This window comes from Micromys minutus (genome assembly GCF_963924665.1).
Source record: "Micromys minutus genome assembly, chromosome: 32".
NCBI lineage: Eukaryota > Metazoa > Chordata > Mammalia > Rodentia > Muridae > Micromys > Micromys minutus.
In genome coordinates this window covers 17,193,616-17,209,208 of record NC_137967.1, presented here as the reverse complement: position 1 = coordinate 17,209,208, position 15,593 = coordinate 17,193,616, and the positions used below count along the sequence as shown (strand labels likewise).

General features: G+C 50.2%; 1 protein-coding gene across 2 annotated transcripts; it reads left to right on the top strand.

Annotated features, from left to right (window-relative positions):
* The first annotated feature begins 289 nt into the window (after nt 1–289).
* On the top strand, nt 290–12,477 carry LOC308413794 (cytochrome P450 2F2). 2 transcript variants are annotated; one of them, XM_080908871.1, is made up of 10 exons: nt 290–457; nt 2,015–2,205; nt 2,281–2,443; nt 4,694–4,843; nt 7,937–8,097; nt 8,543–8,719; nt 9,021–9,162; nt 9,887–10,074; nt 11,304–11,445; nt 12,057–12,477. In XM_080908871.1, the coding sequence occupies exons 2-10, from the start codon at nt 2,035–2,037 to the stop codon at nt 12,236–12,238; spliced, it is 1,476 nt and encodes a 491-aa protein (XP_080764997.1). In that variant the 5' UTR covers nt 290–457; nt 2,015–2,034; the 3' UTR covers nt 12,239–12,477. The 2 variants fall into 2 exon arrangements, with proteins under 2 accessions (XP_080764997.1, XP_080764996.1); XM_080908870.1 differs by lacking the exon at nt 290–457 and adding an exon at nt 790–1,091.
* The last annotated feature ends 3,116 nt before the right edge of the window (nt 12,478–15,593 follow it).

Here is a 15,593-nt window from a genome sequence, read left to right as displayed (position 1 = left end):
TAAATCCAGTACTGGTTCCACAGTATTTCCTCCCTGGTCCATGATTTTTTTTTTTTTTTTTTTTTTTTTTTTTTTTTTAAGCCATAACCCTACTTTCTCCTCAAAAACCAGGCCCAGAGTCAAGAAGCCTTTGCCCTATTCCAAGGCAAATAGCAATCACTGTCCACACCGAGGAGATTTAAGGTCAGCCTTCAAGCCAGGAGGACCCAGTCAAGTCAGAGGGTTCTAGAGGTGTGGCCCCATTTACCCCACCATGCCAGCTGGCTGGGAGCCCAGGGTCTACAGGAAAGGTATGATGGGATGGTAGGAGTGGAGCAAGCTCACTGGAAGAACCGGGAAAGAAGGCAGGGCAGAGGAGGAGCACGGAGAGACAACTAAGAGCAGGCGCCCCCTGCACCCCACACACACATACCGCAGCGCACACAAGAGTTCCAGAACATTGCTACAGAATACACAGGTGAGGGGTGACCTCCAAAGGAGGCTGCTGGCTCCATCTCTGAGAATCTTTTCTGGGGCTTCTGTGTCTGTCTCATCTCGTCTGGACCATGCCCTCTGTCCTCATTGGTCCCTTTCAGAAGATCCCCCACCCCCCTCTGTCTCCTATCTATCTCCCTGCACCCCCTCCTTATTCCCTTTCTTATTTCTTCTTTTTCACTTGATAAATAGCAGTGCCACATGTGTCGTTTTAATGTGCCTTTTAAGACCTTTTATTTTACAGCGTCCATCTCTGGACGGTTTCATAGCGTTCTGGTTTGGTTTCCTTGTTGTTGTTTGGTTTGCTTTGAGCTCATTTGTTTGGGGTTTTACTGTTGTTTTATTTGAAGGGGTTGTTTCGCTTCTTGCAAAAAGGTTTTGATGCATGGCCCTCGGCTAGCTGGAAACCCACTATGTAGATAAGGCAGACCTCAAATATTTCATGACCCTCCTGCCTCTGCCTCTCTCGTGCTGGGTTGCGGGCATGCAGCACTATGACTGCTCTGACTCTCTGTCTCAGTGGACATCTCCGAGCTAAGTATCGTGAATGAATACCTGTAATCCTGACACTCAAGAGCCTGGAGCTGGAATGAATCTGAAGCCAGCATGGGCTGTGTGTGAGACCCTATCTTAACAGACCAGGAAAAAAAGCATGTATCTGTCTCTTCGACCTTCAACTCCATCTCCTCTCTCTCCCTCTCTCTCCCCTCTCTCTGTCTCTCTCTCTGTCTCTCTCTCTGTCTCTCTCTCTCTCTCTCTCTCTCTCTCTCTCTCTCTCTCTCTGTCTCTCTCTCTCTCTCCTCTCTCCCACTCAGTCTCTCTCCTGTGATTTTTCTCTAGCTGTCTGTACCCATCTCTGTGTGTCTATCTTTTGTTATTTCTTTCTGTGACAGTCAGTGTTTTGGTACATGGTTTAAGATAGATAAATGAGAGATAGATAGGTAGAAAGATAGATAGATAGATAGATAGATAGATAGATAGATAGATAGATAGACAGATAGATAGACAGATAGATAGATAGGAAGATGATAGATAGATAGATAGATAGGAAGATAGATAGATAGATAGATAGATAGGAAGATGATAGATAGATAGATAGATAGATAGATAGGAAGATGATAGATAGATAGATAGATAGATAGACAGATAGATAGATAGATAGATGTTAGATGGATTACTGATAGATGATAGACAATCAGTAGATAGATGGTTAATAGACAATACATTGATAACTGATAGTTAATACAGCTAATGTCACTGTTTATGATATCATGTCTGCCCCTGTGGGTCCTTGTAGCTGTCTGTCTCCACCCGCCTCTGCATTCCTTTCTCAGGTTTAAGTTTTGACAGTTTGTCTGTGTCCTCACACACCCTTCCTTCTCTCCTCTTCCTTCTTCCTCCTCTTCCTCTTAACGCTCTGGCATCCCTCTGCCTCTGCTTCCCTCCACTGTCCCCACTGCCTGGGCCCAAAGGAGAAAAATTCCACAACAATGTGGGGGGAGGGACCCCACACTTGACTTCTCCCACTTTGTCCCTCCAGGCACTGCAGCTGTCTTCGAGATGGACGGTGTGAGCACAGCCATCTTGCTTCTCCTCCTGGCTGTCATCTCTCTGTCCCTGACCTTCAGCTCATGGGGCAAGGGCCAGCTGCCTCCAGGACCCAAGCCTCTTCCCATACTGGGCAACCTCCTGCAGCTCCGCTCCCAAGACTTGCTGACCTCACTCACCAAGGTGCAGGGGACTTGCCTTTGGAGATGGGTTGCCATGGCCACCGAGCCCCCTGTAAACTCTCTCTTCTATCTCCAGCTTAGCAAGGACTATGGTTCAGTGTTCACGGTGTACCTGGGGCCCAGGCGTGTGATAGTCCTCAGCGGATACCAAACTGTGAAGGAGGCTCTTGTGGACAAAGGGGAGGAATTCAGCGGCCGCGGCTCATACCCTGTCTTTTTCAACTTCACCAAGGGCAACGGTAAGCCTGCCCCGACCTCCTCCAGCGCCTAGCCTTTTGCATATCTAGGAAGGGAATGAGGGTGAGAGGCTGTCCTCTCAAAGACATTCAGAGCCACAGATCTCACTGACGACCTCAGGAAGGGCACAGATGAGCAATGCCGGAAGAAGGGTAGGCTCTACGTCATCTCCGGCTCCCACCTGTACCTTGAACTAAGCAGCCATTCCATGCCGGAAGGAGGGTAGGATCTACGTCATCTCCGGCTCCCACCATACCAACCTCCACGTCCACTCAGACGAAACCCTACGTTCACCCCTTACTGCTCTAAACCAACCCCACTCAGTCAAGTAGCCGAGTTACAGAGTCTCACCCATCCCCTTCAGGTCGGCATCCGTGTTCCCCCATTTCAAATCCCGTCTCATCTGAGGAGAGGGTGTCTGCATGTCGTTTGAGACAGGGTCTTGCCTCCACCTGTCTTCCCACCACTCCACCAGGAATAGTCACGGTCACGCCTAACAAACATGGGCGGCAGGATATAGAACCCGCATCTTCATGTTCACATGGCGAGCACCTTACCCACTGAGCCATCTCCTTCATCTTCTTCAACAGCTAATTCTACATCCAAAAAAAATCAGATTTTTTTTTTTTTTTAAAGAAATCCAAGACCTGGGGCTGGAGAGATGGATCAGCACATAAGACTGCTTTTCCAGAGGTTCCAGATTCAATTCCCAATAACTACATGGCAGCTCACAATCATCCGTAACTCCAGTTTCAAGGGATCTGACACCTTGCAGGCAAGACCCCAGTGCACATAAAATTAAAAAAAAAAAAAAAAAAAAAAAAAAAAAAAAAAAAAAAGAACAAATATAAAACTCAAGACTTTATCCCATGATTCCTAAAACACAGGCCATCATGAGACTGTGGCATCCCAGCATGGTCAGAACTGCGTTGGGGAGCTACAGGAACCCAAGCAATGTACCTGACCCAGGCAGGAAGGAATTCCTGCCCCAGAGGTCTTCCTGAGACCCGAAAGATGAAGATGACGAGTCAGGTCAAGATGGGGTGAAAGTGTTCAGGGCCTAGGAAGATGACTCAGAGAGTGAAGCACTTGCTGCAGAAGCATGGGGTTGAGAGTTCAAATCCCCAGTCCTCACATAAATGCCAGGTGGCCATGGTGGCTGCCTGTGATCCCAGCACACACAGAGGTCAGAGACAGAGGACCAGCAGAGCTGGGTAACAAGGCCAGCTGGGTTGGCAGGCTCTGGATTCAAGTGAAAGGCATCGCCTTAGTAAAGCAGATGTGATGGAGGGTGATGGAGAAAGACAGCTGGTGTCAATCAAATCGTGAAGTGTGGGGCCAGTTGCATGGCTCCGGAGGTAAGGGTACTTGCTGCCAAGTCTGGCTACCTGAGTTCAATTCCTGCAACCCACACAGCAGAAAGAAAAACACAGATGGCCTTCACGGAGTTATGACACGTGTGTACATACACACACACAATTAATCAATAAATGTAACAATCTTATAGTATTAATAAAAGTGAAAAGGGAATCAGGCATGGTAGCACACACTTGTAATTGCAGCAGTTGGTGGGCAGAACCACAGGGATCTTTGCAAGGTCAAGGCCAGCCTGGTCTGCAGAATGAGTTTCAGGCCAGCCAGGGTTACATAAGAAGGCGCTGTCAAGAACAAAAAGCAAAAGGTTTTGTTGTTGTTTTTATTTTTATTTTTTTAATTACAGATGGTTGTGAGCCACCATGTGGTTGCTGGGAATTGAACTCCGGACCTCTGGAAGAGCAGTCAGTGCTCTTAGCCGCTGAGCCATCTCTCCAGCCCCGGTTCTGTGATAGCCCCCTTGCCTTTGTGTCTGTGTGGCCCTTGGTTCAATCATCCCCAGTACTGAAACATTTAGAAAGTGGGGGAGAGACTCGCTTCAATGAGCGGGTGTACAAGGGCTCAGAGGCTGCGCCTGTCCTGGGATGAGTTCCCAGAGTCCCGGTATTTACTTTCCGTATGCATCCCTTGTTTGTGCGCTCGATAATCAATAACCAGTCAACAAAATTTGGTGACAATGCAAAGGTCACTTTGACACAACATGGGTCTTTACTCTGCCTTTCTGACACCTCAAAGCGACAGGTCTTTACAGGGGAATACAGAAGTAGAGCGATCGATCAGCCCAAGTCCTACAGAATCCACAGCGGGCACCTGGCAGGGACTCGGTAAGGGTTTGCTAAGGTTGCCGGCTGAATTTGCCATTCTTTTTCCCTTCCCAGGCATCGCCTTCTCCAACGGAGAACGCTGGAAGATCCTCCGAAGGTTCTCGGTCCAAATCCTGAGGAACTTTGGCATGGGAAAAAGAAGTATCGAGGAGCGGATCCTGGAAGAAGGCGGCTTCCTGATGGAGGTGCTGCGGAAAACGGAAGGTCAGGCCACGCCTCTGGATAGCATCCGTCCTACAGGCGGGCTCCAGAGCCTGGGTGTGAAAAGATGGGGTGAAAGTGTTCAGGGCCTAGGAAGATGACTCAGAGAGTGAAGCACTTGCTGTAGAAGCATGGGGTTGAGAGTTCAAATCCCCAGTCCTCACACAAATGCCAGGTGGCCATGGTGGCTGCCTGTGATCCCAGCACACACAGAGGTCAGAGACAGAGGACCAGCAGAGCTGGGTAACAAGGCCAGCTGGGTTGTTCAAACAAAAAAAAACCCCTGGGGGCCTCTCGCCCTTGGTGTGAACTATCCCTCCTGGGGTTGGCGGGCGGGAGGGCCCCTGAGGCTCACCTAATGGTCACAGCTCTGTCGAGTTGTCTGTAGCCATTCAAAGCCCAGCTTGTCTATTCCTAGTGATGATGATGATGATGATGTCAAATACCACAGAGCTGGAGAAATGAATTACACCAGTTCAATCCCCAGCTCCTATATGGTGGTTGGTTCACTGCTGTCTATAATTCTCAATCCGGGGAATTCAGTGCCTTCTTCTGACCTCCTCAGGTACCAAGCATGCATACGGTATGCGCGGACACGCACGCACACACACATATATACACACACACACACATACACACACACACGCACACACACAGCTCTTCCCCAAATCTTACTAGCTTTGGGGAAAAGAGGAAATAACTGCTTATGTTAGCTTTTTAACGCTCTGTGCAGTTCACAAATGGGACCACTGGGATGTCTCAGCAGACGAAGGTACTCCGCTGCCAAGCCTGGCCGACACAGCTGAACAAGAAAGCATGACCTCTGACCTCCATTTTCATGTCATTGCACACACATACCCAATGCATAAAAATGTATTCTCTCGATAGCCACAAATATCTTATGTTAATATAGCCCAAATTGTTCGCTTGCTTGTTTTACCTACGTAGTCACTCTGTAGCCCAACCTAGCTTAGGACTCCTAGCAATTCTTCTGCCTCAGTCTCCCAAGTGCTTCAGTTACAGGCGTGAGACACCACGCCCAGCCAGCCAGATTCAGATTCGTTATCTTACATGGCTTTATAGGTTTGAAGTACTAACAGGTCAGTAGAATGCTCTCTCTCTCTCTCTCTTCTTCCTCTTCCTCGTTTTCCCCAAGCACACTTTTTTTTTTTTTTTTTTAAATACAGGGTTTCTCTGTGTAGCCCTGGCTGTCCTGGAACTTGCCTGTAGACCAGGCAGGCTGGCCTCAGACTCAAAGCTCTACCTGCCTCTGCCTCCCAAGTGCTGGGATTAAAGGTGTGCGCCACCACCAACCCACCTCATATACTGTTTATACACTAAACTCTTCTTTATAAGGACCTTACCGAGGTCCATCCATGTGATTCAGAATATTTTTCCTATTATAAGATTTATTTTGGAGACTGTATAATCTTTTTAAATTATGTGTCTGGGGGAGGCGTGTGTACCTGAATACAGCTGTCTAAAGAGTCCAGGGGCATTGGGTCCTCACGGTTGGTACAGACAACTGTGAGCTTCCCAGTGTAGGCACTAAATACCAAACCCATGTGCTCTGCAAGAGCAATGCATGTTCCTAACCACTGAGCCATCCCTCCAGGCACCATCTTACAGAACTCTAAGGTAAGATTCTGGGGGTACGGTTACCTGTGGAATCCATTACTCTACCTACAAAGCAGTTTGCTTTGTGGCAGCTCCGTGATGGATTAGAACTCAACTATGAACTTCCCTGACTCTAAGAGCTCCATGAGGAGGGGATGGTCACCACACCCATTTTACAGCTGAGAACTGAGGTTCAGACAAAGAAAAGGCATGAGACTGAGTCGAAGCAAAGTCCTACCTTCAGATACTGTTTTTATCCACTGTTCTCTCACGGCTTAGATGTTTGTGTTGAAATATGGGCTTTGTTTGTTTTCAAAACAGAAACTTTGTAGCCCAGGCTCCTACCTCAGCCTCCCAAATGCTGGGATTGCAGGCCTGTACCACCTGACCTGGCTGGGGTTTACTTTTATTGTACCCCACAGTGTGTTTGGCTGTTGGATGATTAGAGCTTAGACTATATATATATATATATAAAACCTCTTCTGCTGTCTGGTTGTATGTCTTAGGACGGCACAGTGTGTTCTGTGCTATCCCATGGGCTGAGCTGCTGGGACTGGGATAACCAGATGTGCGCTGGGCAGCCAGATGTTGGAGTGTACTGACATCATGAGGCAGGATATTGTGAATGAGCCTTGGGATGTCCGTGGGCTGTCTGTGCTGGCATATTTTGTGTTTGGTTGGTTTATTGGGTTTTTCTTTCACCGAGACAAGGTCTCTCGTGACACAGGGTAATCTCAAACTCTCTGTGCAGCCAAGGATAACCAGGAACTCCGAATCCCTGCCTCTGCCTCCCAACCTGCCGAGGTTGCAGAAAGTCAACCACTATGACTAAAGGTCTATTTTGTTTTTAATTTAGTATTCATTCATGTGTGTGTATGTGTTTGTGTTGATGTGTGCCCAGTGTGTGGGGGTGCCTGACAAGGCCAGGAGAAAGAGTCAGATCTCCTGGAGTTAAAGGCAGCCACCAATGGCCTGAGGTAGCCTCTCCAAGCCAAACCTCTGCTCCCCAACTGTCTGATTTTGAGACCGTTTTGAGCCTTATGACCCAGGCTGACCTCAAACTTGCAGCAATCTTCCTGCCTCAGCCCCTCGGCTGAGGTTACAAGTGCTAGCCACCCAAGAGACGCTCGGCAGAACTTCCTGGTGATTTTTTGTGGGCGGCTGTTTGCTGTGATACCTGTGTGCCGTGTTGTGGGCAGGGTACTGTATCCAAGAACAGCCAGTCCTTTGATTGAGTATTCTTGTTCTGCAGGATAAGGTGAATTTTCTTGTACGTGACATTGCCAAAGTATTTGAGAGTGCTGTCAGATTGCACATTGAATGGCCACGTGAGCTCGATTTGGACCGCAAGACGTGGTTTCATGGTTGGGGGAACAGGGAGCAACCGGAAACCGTGGCAGCACGCCATCTGGCGGCTGCACGTGTAATTGGTAGGGCTTCGCACTGACCGCTTCACCTCTCTTCACCTCTCCACCTCAGGCAAGCCCTTTGACCCCGTGTTTATCCTGAGCCGCTCCGTGTCCAACATCATCTGCTCGGTCATCTTCGGAAGCCGCTTCGACTATGACGACGAACGTCTGCTCACTATCATCCGCTTCATCAATGACAACTTCCAGATTATGAGCAGCCCCTGGGGCGAGGTAAGCACTCTGAAGTCAACCAGATGGCGTAGTGAGCCCACAAGGTCCAAAAAAGCGCCAGGGGCTGGCGAGGTGATACATGCTTATATCACAGTAAGGAGACCGAGGCTAGAGGATTATCACAGATTCCTGAGCGACCTAGAATAAATAGAAAGAACTCCTCCAGCCGGGGCTGAAGGAGTTATGTCTCAGAAAAATTCGTAAAACCAACAGAGATGTAGCTGGCCCGCCCCGCACCCACTCCTTACCTTATAACCCCACCCCTACTCACACAGTCCACCCATCCTCCTCTGTCCCGCCCCCCTCCCTCCCACTCTCTTTCCACTCACGCAGAACTTGGCTGCCCCTGCCAAGACCGGGTCAGAGTCGATTTAATCTGTTTGCCATACTTAGTCCATCAACGCCCAAACAGGCTTCATGAAACCCCTCCAATTCTGGTCTCCAGATGTACAACATCTTCCCGAGTCTCCTGGACTGGGTGCCTGGGCCGCACAGACGCATGTTCCGGAACTTTGGAGGCATGAAAGAGCTCATTGCCCGCAGCGTCCGCGAACACCAGGATTCTCTGGACCCCAACAATCCCCGAGACTTCATCGACTGCTTCCTCACAAAGATGGCACAGGTAGCCTTGAGATGAAGAATCTCCCTCTGGGCTTGTGCGATGCCCTCCTGTTACCCCCCCCCCCGCCCCAGCCTCAACCCTGCAGCGATCTCAGCTTGGGCACCTGGTCCTGCTGGATGTCTGCCCGGGGCGATTACCAACCAACAAATCATTACGCCTTGGGCCTTGTCACTTTTTATCTCTCCCTTCACCCCGGCTCCCACCAAAAAAAAAAAAAAAAAAAGCTCAAGAGAGGGTCACAACAGGCTCCAAAGTATACGATTTTCCCAGTCCCTGACTCATTACCTCCCGTCAACCCCAGGAGAAGCAAGACCCACTGAGCCACTTCAATATGGATACCCTGCTGATGACCACACACAACCTGCTCTTCGGTGGCACGGAGACCGTGGGCACCACTCTGCGCCACGCCTTCCTTATTCTTATGAAGTACCCCAAAGTGCAAGGTACAGGGAAAGCAAAGCCCTCTCTGCATCCCCCCTCCCTCCCTTCACCTCCACCCCACCCCGTCCAGAGGATCTAGTCGAGCCTTCCATTAACAACCCTCTCATACACGTCAAACCAACTGAGAGGCTGACCCCAGCCACTTGGCCGTCAGGGTCCACACAGTGCCATTCGGATCGTGCCTGTGTACTCTTGTCCCTGCCCACAACACATTTGACTTCTCCCTCTGTCCTCTCAAAACCCCGCCCCTAAGCCCCAGCCACAAGGTCTGCTAAGGACATTAACCTCTTCTGAATAACGTGGCCTGCCTCTAGCATATGAGCCTCCCCCTCTCCAGACTCCGCCTCCCGGGTGCCTTCCTGGCTTTGTGGGAGACAGCTCTCCTGCGTGCCATGAGTTGTTCCATGAGCCTCAAAGCCCTTCTAGAAATCAAATGAGGGTCCTAGGACCCAAACCACCCTAAAGCCCACCTACCCAAACCCACACCCAGAAACTCTTCCAACAGTCACCATTTCCCCTCTCTCGAAAACAAATGCTTCGAAACCCAGACTAACCAAAACTCGCAGCTATCCTCCTGCCTCAGCTTCCCGCGTGCGATGATTACAGGCCACAGCCTACAGCTCGAAAAGCTCTGACTTGATCCTGGCCCGTGCACTCCCACAAACCTGTTCCAGTCCCAGCCGTTCCTTGGGAGCCATCATCCACACCTTTCCCTTCCACCTCCAGCCCGCGTGCAGGAAGAGATTGATCACGTGGTGGGGCGCTCGCGGATGCCGACGCTGGAGGACCGTACCTCCATGCCTTACACAGACGCGGTGATCCACGAAGTGCAGCGCTTTGCGGACGTCATCCCCATGAACCTGCCCCACCGTGTCATTCGGGACACACCTTTCCGGGGCTTCCTGATACCCAAGGTGCGCAAGACTCCTGAAACTACGTGGGGGGGTAACCTAGGAAGAGGTATCTCAGGCTTTCCGAATTAAGTAAGGGATGTCCTTAGACCGTAGTAATCAGCTCACAGAGTGCCAAGCTGCAGAGGTGGGAAGTTGGAAACTTTTTTCCAATTTTTAATTTTATTGTTTACACATATGGTGTTTTACCTAAATGTCTGTGTACCGTATACATGCAGAGCCCAAGGAGGCCAGAGGAGGGCGCTGTGGCCTCTGGAACTGACGTTACAGATGGTTGGGAGACACTAAGAGGGTTCTGGGATTCGAACCCAGGTTCTCAGCAAGAGCAGCCAGTGCCCTTAACACCTGAGCTGTCTCTCCAGCCTGTTGTTGTTGTTGTTGTTGTTGATGATGATGATGATGTTGAAGTCTCTTGTACCCTGGTTGGCCTTGAACTCCCTATATGACTGAGGCTGGACTTGAACTCCTGATCCTCCCGCCTCCTCCTCCAGTGTATTGGAATTCTACCACCCCTGCCTTAGCCAACTTAGATTCTTAAAAACAGAGTTCCTTCATTCGGGAAGGGATTGGAACTCCATATGCCTTCCTACCTCAAGCCCCTTCCTTGGTCCCCTCTCCAGAATGACTGGGGTCTGGAATTTTATCTGAACATCTCCTGAAGCAAAATACCATTCTTGGAGGACACCCCCTCCAAACACACACCCCCACCTCCCACCCTGCCCCACCTTGCACCCACACACACACACCTTCACTCAGAAACCCTATATCTGCTTCTACATAGCTCAGGGCCAAGTGTGGCCCCCATCTCAGACCTCAGCAACAGCTCCTAGCCCCCATCTCTAGGAGACCTAGATGGACTCCCACCTGGGTTCCTTTTCCAATCCCTAGCATTTCATCTTTGCAGCACAGAAACCCGAGTTTGGGGAAAACAAACAAACAGACACACAAACCTTCTTCCAGAATGGAAAGATGTCCCAGCAGTTCAGTGCACTTCCGGGGACCCAGGTCGGATTCCCAGCATCCTTATAGCAAAGCACAGCCGCCAGTTCCAGGAAGCCTGCCTCCCTCTTCTGACACCCTTGGCCTTTCCACACACACACACACACACACACACACACACACACACACACACACACACACACACACACACACGTAGGCAAATACTCATACACATCAGGTAACACTTTGTGAATCCTTGGTGAGCGTACATCGCTGTGTCTCTGCACACACAGGGCACAGACGTCATCACACTCCTTAACACCGTGCACTATGACTCGGAACAGTTCAAGACGCCTCAGGAGTTCAATCCTGAGCATTTTCTGGACGCCAATCAATCCTTCAAGAAGAGCCCTGCCTTCATGCCATTTTCGGCTGGTAAGACATGGAGTGAACTTTAATTCTAACCCTACTCTTCAAACCGTCTTCACCTATCCCATCCCATCCTTGACTTGGCAGACAGAAATTTCCCTTTTCCAATTTGGCCAATAACACCAAAGTGGTAGCCACTTAATGTAAGAATGATTATTATCGGTTATTATCAGATTCTCCACTAGGTGGCGCGGCTGGCTCTGGTTTTTCTACCTTGCGATGCGGGCGAGGGAAGGGGACCAGGAAGCTTCAAGGAGGCGGGAATTCTAATAACTCAATCCAGGGAGGAGGAAATGAGGGCTAAAGAGTCAGATACGTTGCCTTTTGTGTGCCAGATGCTGCCTCTGAGAAGGGGCAGCGGCTGAGAGCTGGGCTCCGTAGCCAGATCACAATGGTTTGCACGCCAGTTTTTGTCCCAGTTGTAGGAACAATTCTGATACAAGATTTGAACCTAGGCAGTTGCATTCCTATTGGCAGCGACCTCGGCTTCGTTCCCTCCTGAGTCGGTGATATCCCCAATCATTACCTTCAAACCCACACATTTTCCTCTAAGAATATGGGGGTGCAGCCCACGCAACCTCACCTCACCACTGCTCTCGGCCCTCCCGCCCACGCAGGACGCCGACTGTGTCTGGGAGAACCGCTGGCGCGCATGGAGCTGTTCATTTACCTCACCTCCATCCTGCAGAACTTCACGCTGCATCCGCTGGTGGAGCCTGAGGACATCGACCTGACCCCGCTCAGCTCAGGGCTGGGCAATTTGCCAAGGCCTTTCCAGTTGTGCATGCGCATTCGCTGAGTACTGCGCCCAGGGATGGCTCTGTCCCTCTTCCGGTTGGCCTCCACCGATGTCTCCCTCACATTCCCTTCCCTAAACCCCGGGCCTGCCACGGATGGGCACTTGATCCCTCCTGTCTACCCCAAGCCCATCTTCATGGAAAGAATGACAAAGGGGAAACGCCCCTCTTCTATGCACAGAACCTGGTCTATGACGCACCCTTTTCCCGGCTGTTTGTGTCTTTCCTAGTAAACGTCTTGGTAATAGGTGTGCGTCTGACTTGGCTGAATTCATGGAAGAGATGCGCTCTTCGAACTGTGGATCGAATCCACAAGACTCATTCATAACACACTCTGCATGTCAGATATTTACATTATGATTCACAACAGCCACATCACAGTTATAAAGTAGCAACAAAAAAAAAATAGTTGTATGTTTAGGGTCACCGCAACTTGAGGAATTATTAGGGGCCCGCAGCATTAGGAAGGTTGAGAACCGCTGCTTTGCGGTGAGGAGGGAGAAGGTCTGGATGCAGAGGGGGTGGAGGGGGTGCTCATCCCAAGCCCCTCCTGGAGTTACCAGATGCAAAGTCAAAGACTTGTCTGGGCTACGGAATGAGTTCGAAGCCAGCCTAAATTAACTGTCTCAGTTAATTTTTGAAAGTGCTGAAGACAGAGTTTACTGAGCGAGTTCTCGAAAACATATGGGATGCCCGTGGTCCAGTCTTCAGTACCGCAAACGAAGGGAGGGGAGGGAGCCAGTGTTTTCTGGAAAACAGCTGAGAGCTTAAGGACAGAGAGGCAGAGAAACCGAAGATCACCAGGAGAGACGCCAAGCAGGGAGCCTGTGGGAAGGAAGCTGGAGAACCTGAGAGAAACGGTTACAAAACTGTGCTTCCCAAGGAAAAGGCTCTAGAGGGCTCCTTTAATTCTTCCTGTTGTTAGAAGTATTGTTACAAAGAAGTTACCCGGTGTTTACAGACCAAACTGAGACTAAGAAAGATGGCTCCCCCACCCTCCCTCCAACCCCCACCCTCCCCCCCAACCCCACCCCTACCCCCTCCAACACCCCCCCCAGAGCCCACTGTCAGAAATGAGCAGAGCTGAAACCTTTAACACTAGAGCACTCACCACACACGCTGCAGGTCTAACCACCGCCTTTTCATAAACCAGAGGCTGCAGAGAGGGGAGAGGAGAAAGAAAAAGGAAAAAGAAAACATTGTCAGAAACGGAAGAGCACAGAGATGAGGGAAAATGGGAGTTAAGAGCACTTCCTGCTATTCCAAAGGTCCTGGGTTTGAGTCCCAGCACCCACATGGTAGCTCACAACTGTTCACTCCAATTCCAGGGGACCTGATGCCTCTTTTGGCCACCACAGGCTCCAGCCCTTCATGTGTCACACAGACATAAGTACAAGCAAGTCACCCATACCTAAAGGTTATATATATATATATATATATATATATATATATATATATATATATGTTATATATAAAGGTATATAACGTAAAGGTTAAAAAGAAAGAAATGGGAGGGAGGGAGGGAGAGAGAGAAGGGAAAATAAACCTGTTGAAAGAACCTGTATTGGCTCAAGAAACCCAAGACCAAGTTCTCAACATTTATTTGCCCCAGAGAGACAAGGATGGGGAATAAGAGGCACAGACAGGAGATAGAGGATGAGGGAGAGGGAGAAGGGGTATTTGTCCTCAAGCCACTGAATAGAGAGGAGACAGACATGGCCCATAGATAAAGGGTGACTTATAAAGGTAAAGTGGGTGGGGGGAAGCCCTTTTGTCCAAAGGGAACTTTTGATCAATGGACTTAGATACTTTGAGAGCTGGACCTTAGTGGTCAGCCTCAGGAGGAAAAAGTGGTCCAATAAGGGAACAGACCTTGGTGGCTGGTTTTAGGATGTAATCTAATGGTTTCTAGCAAGGAGAGGGAATGGGGGAGAAGGGCAAAGCCTTCTAGAGCCAGCCCTGTTTGCCATACTTGGTCCTGTTAGAGCCTCTCCACCAGGTAATGAAGGTCTGCAACTCAATTACTCCAGAGGCTGAGGCAAAAAAAAAAAAAAAAAAAAAAAAATCACTAATTCAAAACCTGCTCTGCTATGGAGTGAGTTCAAAAGCCATCCTGGACAACTTAGTGAGATCCGTCCGAAAGGAAAAGGGGCTTTGGAAGCTCAGTGTAGTGACCCATGCATCTTAAATCCCAGAGTTTGAGAGGCAGACACAGGCAGATGACTTCAAGGCCAGGATACTCTACATAGTGAGTTTCAGACTAACCAAGCCTATATAATTAGATCCTGGCCCCCAACCCCCATGTGGGTAGAGAGGGCAGGAGGAGAGGCTTGAAATTGCCAAGAACATAGCAAGAATCCACCACTAGGGGGCTGGAGGCATGACTCTGCAGTAGAGCCCCTGCCTAGAATCCCCCAGTGAGGGGCTGGGGGCGTGGCTCAGTGGTAGAGCCCCTGCCTAGAATCCCCCAGTGAGGGGCTGGGGGCGTGGCTCAGTGGTAGAACCCCTGCCTAGAATCCCCCAGTGAGGGGCTAGGGGCGTGGCTCAGTGGTAGAGCCCCTGCCTAGAATCCCCCAGTGAGGGGCTGGGGGCGTGGCTCAGTGGTAGAGCCTCTGCCTAGAATTCCCCAGTGAGGGGTTGGGGGCGTGGCTCAGTGGTAGAGTCCCTGCCTAGAATCCCCCAGTGAGGGGCTGGAGGTGTTGCTCAGTGGTAGAGCCCCTGCCTAGAATCCCCCAGTGAGGGGCTGGGGGTGTTGCTCAGTGGTAGAGCCCCTACCTAGCATGTGCAATGCTCTGAGTTCAAGTCCTTGGGACCCTTTTCGTACCACTAGTCTTACTGTAACTTGTTATGTTGTGCTCAGTTCATATCAGTGGAGGACATGCTCTGTGTTTTGAAGAAAAAAGGAAAAGATGTGGATGGGGAGAAGGGGGGTATTTGTGGAGGGCAAATTTGAGAGGGGCAGAGGAAGGGGAAACTGCGGTCCGGAGATAGTGCACGAGACAATAAAAAGGAGAAAAGAAAGAACCATGTATGGAAGCGGTGAAAGTGGGGAAGGGGGGCAGACTGTCGCTCCCCATCCTCTCGCGGGCCACCTCCTTGGCTCCGCAATCCCTCCCTGTAGGGTGTGGACTCAGTCATGGAGCTTCAAAGCTTAATACTGACCCTAACAACTCCGACATTCTGCTGACAACAGCCTTCCTCCCAAGCTGCAGGCACAGTGTGTCTGGCTCCCGGCCACAGGCAGCACTGAGGTGGAGAAGCCTGCCTTGAAAAGAGTCTCTCTAAAGCCATCAGAAGTTGGGACATGCTCTGCAGAGCCTGATGCCAGCCTGTGTCGGGGCTATAGATAATCCTGAC